Here is a 16,141-nt window from a genome sequence, read left to right as displayed (position 1 = left end):
CTGAGCAAGTTATTAGCAAAACAAACCCAACAATACCTAAGAAGAATGCTTTATTACAATTTTGGATTTATTCCAAGAATGCAATGCAAATTTAACATTAGAAAATCAATCAATATAATTTGGAAAAATATATGACATCTAAATATATGCACATAAAGTATATGATATTACCATTTGTAAAATAAAAACAAAACCTTACATCAAGCTAAAAATGAAGGGGAAATTCCATAATCTGATAAACACTATTTGAAAAATCTCAACAGCCAACATGTCTGTATCTTCACAAGCTGGTTCTAAAATTTATATGGAAAGACAGAGAGCCAAGAAGAGGCAAACTATTCTTGACAAATGACAAGGTAGGGAGCTTTTATCTAATAGTTATCCAGATAAATAAATGGCATTATACTGGTATGGTATTGGTATGAGGAGTGAAAAAAGAGCAATGCAACAGACCCACACGTAGCTGGTCGCCTGATTTATGACAAAGATGATATTGTAGTCAAATGAATAAAGGATTTAGTATTTTCTATGGGTGCAGAGACCAACTAAAGAATGGATTTGATGCATTGAACACCAGTGACCAAAAAACAGAAGAATTGTGGGATGACATCAAGAACATCATCCATGAAGAAAGCAAAAGATTATTAAAAAGGCAGGAAAGAAAGAAAAGACCAAAGTGGATGTCAGCAGAGACTCTGAAACTTGCCCTAGAATGGAGAGTAGCTAAAGCAAATGGGAGAATTGACATGATAAAAGGGCTGAACAGAAGATTTCAAAGAGCAGCTCAAGAAAACAAAGTCAATTATTCTAATGAAATGTGCAACGACCTGGAGTTGGAAAGCCAAAAGGGAGGAACACGCTCTGCATTTCTCAAGCTGAAAGAACTGAGGAAAACATGTAAGCCTCAAATTACAATATTGAAAGATTCCATGGATAATAAGTTGAATGATGCAGAAAACATCAAAAGAAGATGGATGGAATACATAGTCACTATACCAAAAAGAATTGGTAGATGATCACCTATTACAGGAGGTGGCATATGATCAAGAACCAATGGTATTGAAGGAAGAAGTCAAAGCTACACTGAAGGAACTGGCAAAAAAACAAGGCTCTGGGAATTGATGGAATGCCCATTGAAATGTTTCAACAAACAGATGTCCCACTGGAGGCGCTCACTCATCTATGCCAAGAGATTTGGAAGACAGCTACCTGGCCAACTGATTGAAAGAGATTCACATTTGTCCCCATTACAAAGAAAGGTGATCCCACACAATATAGAAATTATTGAACAATATCATTGATATCACATGCAAGCAAAATCTTATTGAAGATAATTCAAAAATGGTTGCAGCAGTATATTGATAGAGAACTTCCAGAAATGCAATCTGGATTCAGAAGGGGATGTGGGGTGAGGGATATCATAGCTGATGTCAGATGGACCTTGGCTGAAAGCAAAGAATACCAGAAAGATGTTTACATGTGTTTTATTGACTATGCAAAGACATTTGATTGTGTGGATCATAACAAATTATGGATAACTTAGAAGGATGGGAATTCAAGAACACTTAGTTGTACTCATGAGGAACCTGTACATGAACGAGAAGGGTGTCATTTGAATACAACAAGGGGATACTGCATGGTTTAAAATCAGGAAGGGAATGCATCAGGGTTGTATACTTTCACCATACTTACTCAACTTGTATGCTGAGCAAATAATCTGAGAAGCTGGACTATGTGAAGAAGAACACAGCATCAAGATTAGAGGAAGGCTTATTAACAACCTGTAATACACAGATGACACAACTTTGCTTGGTGAAAATCAGGATGACTTAGAGCACTTAATGATGAAAATTAAAGACTACAGTCTACAGTACAGATTACACCTCATCATAAAGAAAACAAAAATCCTCACAACTGGACCAATAAGCAGCATTATGATAGATGGAGACAAGATAGAAGTTGTCAAAGAGTTCATATTACTTTGTTCTACAATCAACACCAATGGAAGCAGCAGTCAAGACATCACATGACGTATTACACTGGGCAAATCTGTTGTAAAAGACCTCTTTCAGGTGCTGAAGAGCAAAGATATCTCCTTGAAGACTAGGAGGCAACTAACCCAAACCAAAGTATTTTCAATCATGACATATGCATGTGAGAGCTGGACAATGAATAAGGAAGATAGAAGAAGAGTTGATGCTTTTGAGCTGTGGTGTTGGCAAAGAATACTGAAAGTACTGTGGACTGCTAAAAGGACTAACAGGTCTGTCCTAGAAGAAATGCAGCCAGAATGCTCCTTGGAAGCAAGAATGGCCAGACTTAGTCTCACCTAGTTCAGTCATATTATCAGAAGGGACCATTCTCTGGAGAACAATGTCATGTTTGGTAAAGTGGAGGGTCAATGAAAGAGGGGAAGGTCCTCAATGAGATGGATAGACATGGTGGCTGTAGCGATGAGCTCAGGTGTAGTAGGGATAGTGAGGTTGGCACATGACCAGGCAGTGTTTTGTTCTGTTGTACATAAGGTCACTTTGAGTTGGAGACAACAACAACATGAGTGCAGAAATATTATGCATAATTTTATCTGTGAAAGTTGAAAACATCATATACTTTAATATATATGCCCAGCTGTTATGCATGCACATGTGTACCCATGGACATGTGCAAGAATGTTCATGGCAGCAGTATCCATAATGGCCCCAAACTGAAAACTTAAAATGCCTGTCAATGTCATAATAGTGGAACATTGGAGTAATGGGCATTAAGTAATGGGCATTAAACAACAACAAAAATGAATAAACCACAGCTACACTCACCAACATGGGATGAATCCCACACAAGATGTTGAGTAAAAGAAGACACAAAATGTATGAATCCATTTATTTAAAGTTCAAAGCAGGCAAAGCTAAACTATATTGCTTAGGGACACAAACTTGGGTAATAACATTCTTAAGAAAATCAAGAAACCGATTACAAAAGTAGCAAGATAATAATTCCCTTTAGTAAGAGTGAAAGGGGTGTGATTGGAAGGGGCACAAAAGGACTTGGCCGGGGCAAGTCCTGTCCTTGTGTGCTGGCTACATGAGTGTTTACCCTGGTGGATTCACTAAGTCATGACCTGTTTCATGCATTTGTCTTATGTGGTTAAAATCCACCATAAAAATTTTAAAAAGAAGGAAGCGTACAATTACTTCTCATAGGAAGGAAATAAAGGGGAGGAGAATAAAAAAGGAAGGGAGAGAGAAAGGAGACACCTAAACTGAGGTGTAGGAGCTCTGATAAGATAGTGCCTAAGGCACTTGACTGCTAACTAGAAGGCTGGTGGTTCAAACCCACCAACCACTCCTCGGAAGGAAGCTGGGCAGTCTACTTCTGTAGTGATACTGCCTCGGAAACCCAAGGAGGGGTCGCTATGAGTTGGGTTTGACTCTTCAGCAGTGAGTTTGGTTTTGGTTTAAGCTGAGGTGTGAGAAGGCCAAAGAAAAGATCCCAGAGGCTGAGTGGCCAAGAACGGTTGTTGAAAATGCTAAAGTGGAAATTTTCATTGATTGCTGTGAGATTTGTGATGCAAGCTCCCTTGTACCTCTTCCACAAAACTTTTTGGAAGTTTGACACTACTTTCTGTTTGAATAGGATATTTTGGGGAAACTCAATGATGACTAGGCCCAGAACAAAAACAGAAACCATGTAGGCTGACTTAGTACAGGAAAATGAACCACGGTCATCTAAATTAATCTCTGTGTGTCTCCTGTGTGGTGTGAACCCTTCTGCTTGGATTAACCTTATTTGTGTATTTTTTTCTTTCCCTTTGGATTAAACACAAACTCCTTACAGGCAGAGACTGTGGTCTCTTCATCTCCCAAGGAGTGTGTGGTAAGTAGAAAGGACAAGAACTTTGAAGTCATATAGACTTAGGCTCAAATGCCATTTCTGACCCTTATCTGCTGGAATACCTTGGGCAAATTTCTTAACCTTTCTGAACCTTAATTTGCCCACTGTAAAGAGGATACCAATACTTGCCTCATACATGACTTATGTAGAATGCCTTGTAGAAAAGCTGCAAATTAGAGGTCTAGAGGCCAGATGTGTGTTTTGTTTGGCTTTGCACAATATTTTTAAAAATTTGATTTCATTTTGAACATTTTAAAGTCAGGAGATTTTACATTTAAAAAATCAGATTTTTGGCATTTCTTGGAAAAATTAGAAAATATGGCCACACTAGCCCTTCTTAAATGGCAAAGTTGGCCAGGTTGGGTAGCACTTGCCTCTTTAGAAGCAAGGTTGTGAACTCCACTTGGCCACCGTCCCACCCCTCCCTGCTGGCTCATACTTGGCTAGCCTGATTCAAGTTCCCTGATTGGCTCTTTAGGCCCATGCACTTTGAACATAGCCCCAGCAGAGAAAATAATCGAAGTGTCAGCTCATTTCTTTCTTTAAATTAAGTTGTTGATTGATTGGTTTTATTTCTTTCAGAAAATAAAATTGTGAAGGTATAGATTTAGATAATGTTTAAAGGCATTGCATAAAATGTCTACTCACAGCATACCACCAACCTTGGTAGTTAGTAATGAGTATTAGTTGAAGGAGGGAGCTCTGGTAGCATAGTGCCTAAGGCACTTGACTGCTAACCAGAAGGCTGGTGATTCAAACCCACCAGACACTCCCTGGAAGGAAGATGGGACAATCTACTTCTGTAGTGATACTGCCTCGGAAACCCAAGGAGGGGTCACTATGAGTCGGGTCCGACTCAGCAGCACACAACAACAACAATTAGTAGAAGGAAATGTAATAACAAGCACTGCTTACCATGTTAGATACTGCTGAAGAAGCCTGTTGCCAGGTGTCCATTACCAACTTCTCATCTGCCTCAAAGTTTAACTCCACATTTTCTAGTGAGTTATCAATCTTGCCCTTCAGTATTGATTTTGTTTTGGGTTTGGACATAGCTGTTTCCGGAGAAATGGATATTCGAGGAACTAGAGGAATTCTTTTGAAAACAAACACAAAAAGAAATATATAAATTTTATATTTTTGTGACCAGATTACTTTGTGAATTTTATTTTGTTGTTTTAATCTTGATTTTCAAAATTTCCCTAGAAGAATTCCTTAAATGGAGAAAAGATCATAAAAGTCTATGTTCAAACTTTTTGTGGTCTACAAAATCTTATTAACAAGAGCAAACAAAAAACAAATAATAATAAAAAAAATGTAATTTCCATGCTTATTCTCAGACATTTTGAGATGGGAATGTTGCTGAACAATAGCGATTATGAAGAAATGCAATTTTGAAATTTATCCAAGGCATAAATTTCCAACCACGAATAAATCAGTCATGGAAAACCAAACACAATGGCACTGGGTATCACTTAGTTAAGATGATTAGTAGCAGTTGGCATCCTGAATTGAACAGTTAGAAAGCTGGCTAATGTGAGATCTGAAAGGGGGTACACCACAGAGGTAACCGGGTTTTGATTGTGGTGGGAAGAGCTCCAGTAACCCTCTCACCCTTGATTATGGCTGATGAAGGTTTTCTATGTGTTTTGTAAACAGAGTTTAACTCCATTTAAATCAGTAGAGTTAAGGGTACCCTCCTCCTTCTCTCAACCATAATTTGGACATGTTTGAGCAGTGGTTGGTCACATCTTTCTAAAAATTCCCAGGGTCTGAAGGGCTAACAGAAGAAGGCTGAGACACAAGGTGAATACTTATATTGATTGTGGTCCACCTTCAGTGACAGAAAGTGCAAAGAGCTCTCAGTTTGCATGTCAGTGGGCAGAGAGGAGCTCCAAGGATGCCTTTGCTAAAAATTAAAGAGTCAGGAATGATAATAGGAACACGTATTTGATTCTGCAGACTTAAGGTACCAGGGAACAGAGCAGTGATTCAGAATGCTGGAGGTAAACTCCAGCAAATAACTAGTGTGGCCTTATTTTGAAACATCAGAGAAGGTTTCTTGAACTTGGCACTCTGGTTCTTATAGTACTTAGAATTCTCACAGTGTACCATGCCTATCAGGCAATGTGTGCAGAATTCACCTCTTACTACACATCCATCCACAGGGACACATTAGATTTTAAAAACAGAGTAATGCTAAGTATCACTCACTCCAAATTTACTCTAAATTGATTTTTTTTTTTTTTTTTTTTTCCATTTAGTTAAGGTTAAACTTTGTGTGATTCTCTCTTAATATTGAGTATAGGGCAATATGTATTTCTCAACACCTTGCTTTAGAGGACAGCAGTGGTGGCATAACATTTAGAAAAAGAATTTGAGTTTGTATCATGGAAAAAACAAACAAATCTGGTCTCCCTAGCTTTGCCACACTCAGTAGATATAAACTTAGGCATGCCATGTTACTCTCTGGAACTCAGATCCTCCTGGAGTTATACAGATATAATAACAGCGACAGTAATGATGATGATGATGATGATAAAAATAACATAGGGTTGTTTGGAGAAATAAAATTGATGAGCTATATGAAAATATTTAGCACGACACTAAGACTGTGGTTGATCATTGATGCATTGATTGACTGATAGTTCCAGTAGACACCCACAACAGGATTTGAGGATGAGATTGGTACAGAGGTGTTTTTGCAGAAAGTAAGAACTGGCTGTTATTTTCCCTATTTCACTCTACTAACCAACATTAATAGCTTTGCCATTGTGTCTGATTTGCTATTTTGTGCTAAGAACAGAATGCACTGCTACTCTAGACATTGCAACTTGGCCTCATTTTATGGATATGATGGTTCATGTTGCCTTTTTTTTTTTTTAATTTCAAAGTACTCTTTCAGTAGTGTATTGAATTAAACATTTCTCTGTTTTTTGTTTTTTTTTAAATCAAGAATGTATAACGTTTTCCTCGTCTATTGTTGTGTGCACATCAGTCTAACAGGGACACGATGGAACTAGATTGAAGAAGCTAGGAGAGAAGACCACAGCTTAACCTTATTACCTTTAAGCTATCTCAAATCCTTTTCTGGAATAAGGAAAGGTAAAACAAAGCAAAGCAAAAACATGCAATATTCACAATTAAAATACTACATGAAAGTAACACTAGCTTATTGTTATATTGTGCTATAATAATAATGGTTGTTCTTAGTTGCCATCATGTTGATCTTGACTTGTAGTGACCCCACGTGTCACAGAGCAGAACTGCTCCATAGGGTTTTCTTGGCTGTAATTTTAGCAAAAGCAGGTCTCCAGGCCTTTTTTTCTATGGTACCTGTGTGGCACAAATAGTTAAGTGCTTAACTACTAGACAAAAGGTTGGCAGTTTGAACGCACCCAGGGGTGACTTGGAAGACAGGCTTAGGAAAAGTTATAGCCTTTGCACAGTCGAGTTCAAACCATTTGACTGTCTAGAGACCTTGGTGCAGTGCCTAAGGCATTTGCCTGCTAACCAGAAGGTTGGCAGTTCAAAACTACCAGTTGTTCTGCAGAAAGAAGATGGGGCAGTCTACTTCCATAAAGATTTACTGCCTTGGAAACTCAATGGGGGTCACTATGAGTCAGCATCAACTGAATGGCAGTGAGTTCTTTCCTTTTTTTTTTTTTTTTTTTTTTTAGAGATCTTATAATAGTAATATTATAAGTCGCCAATTATTGAGAGCTGGGACTCCATCAAGTTTTCTAATCCCAGATACAATAGCAAATGAAAACTTACTTAATTTGGCTTTCTGAAATGTCTTTTCCATCCAATTGGACCAATGGGACTCGAATAAATTTCTTATTGTCTTCTATGGGGATTTTGTTTTCCATTGCTCTGTAATAATCTTGAAGAAGTCTCTTTGTATCTTGGAAACGGTTCATTTCTGCCTTTAAGAGAAAATGTGAAAGAAGAGCAAGTTGATCTGTATGTATTACCTATGTAGGATTCTTTAACCACTACTTTAAAAGCATTAATATTGAGATCAATTTTCTGTATGTTAAGAAACAGAATTGGCTACAAGTGGATATTTTAAATTCCATACAAATTCAAGATGAGTGGCTTTGTCCTCTGTGTCCATATGTGTATGCTCCTACTTGACTTCAGAAAACATTTCTAGTTCTTTTAATCTTGTCCAGCATGTATCATATGGGGCAGAGTGCACATTCTTCTTCCTGTGTCCTACTGTCAATCAGCCAATGCATAAACAAATGTGATTGTCTTCTATGTAATAGGCAACTTATCAACTGATTTGAGAGATAAACAAAATGTATAAGGCTAGTTCCTTGTCCTCTGGTAACATATTCTGATAAGATGATAATGAACATAAATGCTAAAATACAGTGATAATGAACCCTTCTTTTCCACAGTTTCCTTTCTTATTCCATATTTATGATATGGAGATGATCCCTCTGGTATCATAGCTAAACCTCTCTGCTGGCATTGCCAATTGTTTCCTTGAGGAAAGTGCAACAGGATAAAGGAGCTAGTGGCAATGGCAGCATTAATTATGAGCACGTCATGACTTCCTTGTCAGCACAATTCACTTTTTTTGGCTGTAATGCTGAATGCTGAATACCATACAAGTGGACCCCAAGTCATCCAACACACCCTCCTACCAGGGGTGTGGAGTTACTTAAACCAGTAACTGAGGTCCTAAAGCTCTGTGCAGATCCATTCCATGATGCTCAGTCAGTAAGTAGTTAATTGGAGCCTTTGAGTTGCACCAACAGTTAAGCCCTCCACTACCAGCAAAAACTTTGCCCTTCAAATCTGCCTATAGGCACCTCAGAAGACCTGGAGATCACCTCCTGAAAGGTTACAGTCTTTGAAAGCCTACAACTTTAAAAGTTCTACTCGGCACACATGGGGTTGTCTTGTTGTTGCTTTTGTTAGGTGCCATCGAGTCAGTGCCAACTCACAGTGACCCTATCTATGTGCAGCAGAATGAAATGCCACCTGGTCCTGCACCATCCTCACAATCCTTGCTATGCTTCATCCCATCATTGGAGCCACTGTGTCAATCCATGTCATTGAGGGACTTCCCCTTAGTGCCTAAGGCACTTGACTGCTAACCAGAAGGCTGGCAGTTCAAACCCACCAGCCACTCCTCAGAATGAAGGTTGGGCAATCTACTTCTGTAGTGATACTGCCTCGGAAACCCAAGGAGGGGTCACTATGAGTCAGGTCTGACTCGACGGTACATAACAACAACAACAACTATTTTACCAAGCATGATATCCTCCTCCAGGGAATTATCCTCTTGGACAATATGATCAAAATAGTGAGATGAAGTCTGGCCATTGTGGCTACTAAGGAGCATTCTGGCTGCACTTCTTCCAGGACAGATTTGTTCTTTCTGGCTGTCTGTGGCATTTTCAGTATTCTTCACCAACACCACAGTGCAAAGGCATTAACTCTTCTTTGGACTATCTTATTCATTGTCCAGCTTTCACATGCATATGAGGCAATTGCAAATACCGTGGCTTAGGTTAAGTAAACCTTAGTCTTCAAAGTGACATCTTTGCTGTTCAACACTTTAAAGAGTTCTTTTGCAGCAGATTTGCCCAGTGTAGTAAGATGGCTGATTTTGTGACTGCTATTTCCATTGGTGCTGATTATAGAGCCAAGCCAAAGGAAATCTCTGACAAATTCAATCTTGTCTCCATTTTTCATGACATTGCTTATTGATCCAGTTGTGAGGATTTTTGTTTTGTTTATGTTGAGGTATAATCCATACCGAAGACTGTAGTCTGATCATCAGTAAGTGCTTCATGTTGTCTTCACTTTCAGAATAAGGGTGTATCATCTGCATATCACAGGTTGCTAATGAGTCTTCTTCCAATCCTGATGCCACATTCTTCTTCATATAGTCCAGCTTCTCATGTTATTTGCTCAGCATACAGATTAAATAAATGTGTTGGAAGGATACAATCCTGACATATAGCCTTCCTGATTTTACACCATGCAGTATCTCCTTATTCAATTCAAATGGCAGCTGCCTGTTCTATGTACAGGTTCCTCATAAGCACCATTAAGTGTTATGGAATTCCCATTCTTTGTAACACTATCCATAATTTATTATAATCCACACATTTGAATGTCCTTGCATTGTCAATGAAACACAGGTAAACATCTTTCTGGTATTTGCTTTCAGCCAAGTTCCATCTGACATCAGTAATGATATCTCTTGTTCCACATCGTCTTCTGAATCCAGTTTGCATTTCTGGAAGTTCTCTATCAATATACTACTGTAACCATTTTTAAATTATCTTCAGCAAAATTTTACTTGCATGTGGTATTAATTATATTGCTCAAAAAATTTCATATTCTCTTGGATCACCTTTCTTTGGAAGGGGCAGAAATATTGATCTTTTTCAGTCAGTTAGCCATGTAGTTGTCTTCCAAATTTCTTAGCATAAATGAGGAAACACCCCCAGCACTGAATCTATTTGTTGAAACATCTCAGTGGGTATTCTGTCATTTCCTGGAGACTTGTTTTATGCCAATTTCTTCAGTATGGTTTGGACTTCTTCAATATCATTGCTTCTTGATCATATGCTACCTTCTAATATAGTTGAACATAACCAATTCTTTTGGGTACAGTGACTCTGTATTCCTTCCATTTTCTTCTGATGCTTCCTGTATCATTCAATATTTTGACCTACAATCAATCCTTCAACATTGCAACTTAAGCCTTGAATTTTTTCTTCAGTTCTTTCAGCTTAAGAAATGCCAAGCGTGGTCTTCCCTTTTGGTTTTCTAACTCCAGGTCTTTGCATATTTCATTATAATACTTTACTTTGTCTTCCTGAACTGCCCTTTGAAATATTCTGTTTAGTTCTTTTGTTATTTCTTACATTTGCTTTAGCTATTCTCCTTTCAAGAACAAATTTCAGAGTCTCCTATGACATCAATTTCAATCTTTTCTTCCTTTCCTGTTCTGTTTATTTTAATGACCTTTTGCTGTCTTTCTGTATTATGTTCTTGATCTCATCTGACAACTCATCCGGTCTTTGGTCATCAGTGTTCAATGAGTCAAATCTATTCTTCAGATGGTCTCTAATTTCAGGCAGGATATAATCAAGGTCGTATTTTGGCTCTCACAGATTTGTTTTAATTGTCTTCAGCTTCCACTTGAACATGCATATGAGCAATTAATTTATGGTCTCTTCCACACTCAGCTCTTGGCCTTATTTTGACTAAAAATACCGAGTTTCTCCATAGCCTCTTTCTACAGCTGTAGTGGATCTGATTCCTGTGTATTCCAACCGGCAAGGTCCATGTGTGTAGGCATGGTTTATGTTGTTGAAAAAAGTTATTTGCAATGAATAAATCATTGGCCCTGCAAAATTCTATTATGTGATCTCTGGCATAATTTCTGTCACCAAGGCCGTATTTTCTAACTGCTGATGCTGTTTCTTTGTGTCCAACTTTCACATTTCAATCACCAATAATAAACAATGCGTCTTGATTGCATGTTTGGTCAATTTCAGACTACAGAAGTTGGTAAAAATCTCTTCTTTCTTCATCTTTGGCTTTAATGCTTAAATTTGAATAGCAGTAGTATTCACTGGTCTTCCCTGTAAGCATATAGATATTATCCTGTCACTGACAGCATTGTATTTCAGGATATATCTTGCTTCTAAGGAGCTGTACATCCACAAGACAGATTTCTTCATTCTTCTAGCAGTCCATGGTATATTCAATATTCTTCACCAATACCATAATTCAAATGCATCAATTCTTCTGAGGTCTTCCTTATTCATTGTCCAGCTTTCATACTTTTATGAGGCTATTGAAAATACCATAGTTTGAGTCATACTCACCTTAGTTTTCAAAGATGTCAGCCTTTGCTCTTTAACATTTTAATGAGGTCCTTTGCAGCAGATTTGCCCAGGGTGATACGTCAGTTTAATTTCTTGACTGTAGCTTACATAGATGTTGATTGCTAATTAAAGTAAAATGAACTCCTTGATAACTTCAGTCTTTTCTCTATTTACCATGAAGATGCTTACAGGTCCAGTTGTGAGGATTTATTTTGTTTATGTTGGGGCTGTAGTCTTTGATCTTCATCAGTAAGTGGTTCAAGTTTTCTTCAAGCATGGTAACAAATGTGAGACTGAGGCAAGAGTAGGCAATGCTTCATTCTGTTGTACATAGTTTGGTTATGAGTTGGAACTGACTTGAAGGCACCTAACAACAACAACCACATGGTTTAATGACTAATAATTTGTATAACTTCTCTATACTTCACCTCCTCAAGTTATTTATCAACAACCAGTTAGCACTAATTAGCTTTACATTTGAATCTGACTCATCGTTAATGTGGCATTGTGCATTTTCTTGTGAATATAATTTAGAAGACTGATTTTCTCTCTACTTTTTCTCAACCAAAGCTGACATGTAGGTGCAAACATTTATTGTTCAACTGTAAAATTAGTCTACTATGAATATTTAAAAACTCAATTTGGGTTCTTTGTAAGGAAAGAGAAAAATGTTTAGTTTTCTCAGTCACTTCCAAATGCTAACTTGAAAAGTTAGTTGTTGTTGTTGTTGTTGTTTGCCATTGAGTTGGACCCGACTCATAGCAACCCCTCCTTGGGCTTCCAAGGCAGTGTCACTATGGAAGTAGATTGCCCAACTTTCCTTCCAAGGAGTGGCTGGTGGGTTTGAACCACCAGCTTTCTGGTTAGCAGTCAAGTGCCTTAGGCACTATGCTACCAGAGCTCCCAAAAAGTTGTTGTTGTTGTTAAGTGCCGTCGAGTCGGCCCCGACTCATAGCGACCCCTCCTTGGGTTTCCGAGGCAGTATCACTATGGAAGTAGGATTGCCCAACCTTCCTTCCGAGGAGTGGCTGGTGGGTTTGAACCGTCAGCCATCTGGTTAGCAGGCAAGTGTCTTAGCCACTATGCTACCAGAGCTCCCAAAAAGTTAGTTAAATGCATATTTATGCTTTAAAATCCAAAGTTACCATTTTAAAATACATTCTGTAATTTAAATCAATGTATGAATGGCACTCTTATTTTATAACAAGAATTCAAATCAACCAAATGAATTTCTTCCTGTTTCAGTCATTTAGGTAGCAAAGTTTAATAATGCAGAGAACAACTTCCAGGAGAGATTTGATTTACTCTCTTCTGTATATAGAACAATCTTATTTTTCAATAAGTTATCCATTCATCTGTTAATGAGCATGTAGGTTGTTTCTATCTCTTAACTATTGCCTTGTCTTTTTTTGTAGACTGCAATGTAAAAGCAGAGGCTTTTTTTTTTTTTTTTTATCCTGAATATTTCAGTACGTGAATATTTCTTTTTTTATTGCACTTTGGGTGCAAATTTACAAAGCAAATTTGTTTTACATTCATCAGTTCATGCACATTTGATTTCATGCCCCAATTACTATCCCCAACCATAAAAAAGCTCTCCTCCCTTTCCCTCCCTGTGACTATCTCCTCCCTGTGCCCTTCTTAACTATTCATTCCTCTCTGTCCAGCTTTGCCTCTATGTAAATGCTGCCAGATGCCTTTGATTTTCTTCATTCTTTTTTTGCTTCAGATGAGAGGAGACCAATAGTTGCATCCTACATGGATGAGAGGAGACCAATAGTTGCATCCTACATGGCCGGTCAAAAGTTTTAAGACCCCAGTTGTGACTCACCAAAGAAGGTTGTAAAACAAGTTTTTTATGTGCTATGTTGACAATTGAGCATGATGTCTCCTGAGAGTATGCACAGGCCTGATGATTTTCTCTCTCAAGGTGTTTGGTTGTCTCTGAGAAGTTACTCCAACTCTGTCTTCTGTTGCTTCTATAATGTATGTGGCTAATTTTGTAAGATTATCTTCAGCAAAACCTATCCTTGGTCTAGGTTATATTCCTGTTCGTCGACCTTCACCTCATCTTCTCACCTGTCTATGCATTTGTCTGTAGTCTAGTGTTTGGTGTTAGTGGTAATGCGGTATTGTGTATGTATTAGCATTTGCTTCTGTTGTCTACATCTTATGTGCACATTTCATTGTCCTTCCTTTCCCAAATGGCATCATGCTGGTCACAGACTCTTTCCATACCACCCCTTCCCTCACCCAAATCAACATGTGATCCCCAACTCGTCTTAAATTTTCACTCCCCTTCTCTCCCACCCCTGTTAACCAACAAAGTGATTTTCCTTCCCTAGGTAAATCTTTCCTTGACTTTTTATAATAATGGGCTCATACAATATTTATCCTTCTGTGATTGACTTATTTCACTCAGCATAATGCCCTCCAAATTCATTCATGTTGTGAGATGATTCATGTATTCTTCATTATTCATTAATGTTGCATAGTATTCCATTATGTGAATGTACCATAGTTTGGTTATCCCTTCATCTGTTGATGGGCATTTAGGTTGTTTCCATCTCTTTGCTATAGTGAATTGTGCTGCACTGAACAAGGGTGTGCATATGTCTGTTCATGTCCTGTCTCTCATCTCTCTAGGATATATTCCTAGTAATGGAATTGCAGGATCAAATGGTATTTCTATTTTCAGTTTTTAAGGAAACACAGTACCATTTTCCATAATGGTTGTATAATTTGCAGTCCCACCAGCAATGTATGAGAATTCCAACCTCTCTGCAACCTCACCAGCATTTGTTATTTTAAGTGTTGTTGAACTTTGCTATTATTGTTGGGGTGAGATGATATCTCATTGTTTTGATTGGTATCTCTCTAATGGCTAATGATTGTGAGCATTCCCTCATGTGCTTATTGGCCTCCAGTATATTATCTTTAGTGAAGGGTCTGTTCATGTCCATGGCCCATTTTTGAATTGGGTTGTTTGTCTGTTGAGCTGTTAAGTTTTCCATAAATTTTGGAGATAATCCATTGTCAGATAGGTCATAGCCAAATATTTTCCCAATCTGTAGGTTCTCTTTTTACCCTTTTGGAGAAGTCTTTTGAGGAACATAAGAATTTAATTTTCAAAAAGTCCCAGTCATCTGGCTTCTCTTCCACTGCCTGTGCATTTTGGGAATGCTTGATAGTCTATTTATGCTGTAGATTAGGGCCCCTAGATTTGCCTTTATTTTATCTTTGATGAGCTTTATAGTTTTGGGTTTTACATTTAAGTTTTTGATCCAACTTGAGTTTGTTTTTGCATGTAGGGTGAGGTATGGGTCTTGTTTCATTTTTCTGCAAGCAGATATCCAATTTTGCTGGCACCGTTTGTTAAAGAGGTTATCTCTACCCCATTTAATAGGTTTTGGTCCATTGTCAAAGATCAGCTGTCCATAGATGGATGGGTCTATTTCTGGGTTTTTTATTCTGTTCCATTGGTCTATCTGTCTATCATTGTACCAACACCATGCTGTTTTAACTATTGTTGCTGTATAGTAGGTTTTGAGATCCAGGCATGTGAGACCTCCTGCTTTGTTTTTCTACTTCAGCAGTGCTTTGCTTATGTGAGGTCTCTTTCCTTTTCATATGAAATTAGTGATTGGTTTTTCCACGTCCTTAAAAAATGCTGATGGTGTCTGGATTGGTGTTGCATTGAATGTGTAGATTGCTTTGGGTAGTTTTGACATTTTCACCATATTCAGTCCGCCTTGGAAACCCAAGGAGGAGTCGCTATGAATCGGATTCGACTCGATGGCAGTGGGTTTTTTTTTTTTTTTTTTTTCGATCCATGAACAAGGCAGGTTCTTCCATGTATGTAGATCCCTTGTAGTTTCTTGTAGTAGTGTTCTGTAGTTTTCCTTGTATAGGTCTTTTGTGTTTCTGGTAAGATTTATTCCTAGATATTTTATCTTTTTAGTAGCTATTATAAGTGGCATTGTTTTCCTTATTTCTGTTTCAGAGGCCTCTTTGTTTATGTAGAGGAATCAAACTGATTTTTGTGTGTTGATTTTGTATCCTGACACTTTACTGAAGATTTCTATTAGTTCCAGTAATTATTTTTGCTGAGTCTCTTGGGTTTTCTATGTATAAAATCATGTCACCAGTGAATAGAAATAGCTTTACCTTTTATTTGCCAATTTGGATGCCTTTATTTCTCTTTCTTGCCTTATTGTCCTGACTAGGACATCTAATACAATGTTACAGTCAAATACCTTAGGCACTACACCACCAACAACAACTGGGCAATGAATAAGGAAGACCAAAGAAGAGTTGATGTTTTTGAGTTGTGGTGCTGGTGAAGAATGCTGAAAGTACCATGGACTGCTAAAAGAACTAAC

General features: G+C 37.9%; 1 protein-coding gene across 1 annotated transcript in view; it reads right to left on the bottom strand.

Moving 5' to 3' along the window:
• SPEF2 (sperm flagellar 2) overlaps positions 1-16,141 on the bottom strand; it is a 369,265-nt gene that overhangs the window by 81,664 nt on the left and 271,460 nt on the right. Inside the window, exons 20-21 of the mRNA XM_042782582.1 lie at positions 7,669-7,820; positions 4,807-4,987 (exon numbers count right to left, since the gene is read on the bottom strand). Coding sequence (XP_042638516.1) covers positions 4,807-4,987; positions 7,669-7,820 — 333 coding nt within the window. The remainder of the gene's footprint in view (positions 1-4,806; positions 4,988-7,668; positions 7,821-16,141) is intronic.

The sequence above is a fragment of the Orycteropus afer genome, unplaced genomic scaffold, assembly GCF_000298275.1.
Source record: "Orycteropus afer afer isolate SDZICR_OR568_19922 unplaced genomic scaffold, OryAfe1.0 scaffold00378, whole genome shotgun sequence".
NCBI classification, from domain to species: Eukaryota; Metazoa; Chordata; class Mammalia; order Tubulidentata; family Orycteropodidae; genus Orycteropus; species Orycteropus afer.
This window is presented reverse-complemented; position numbering and strand designations above follow the sequence as displayed.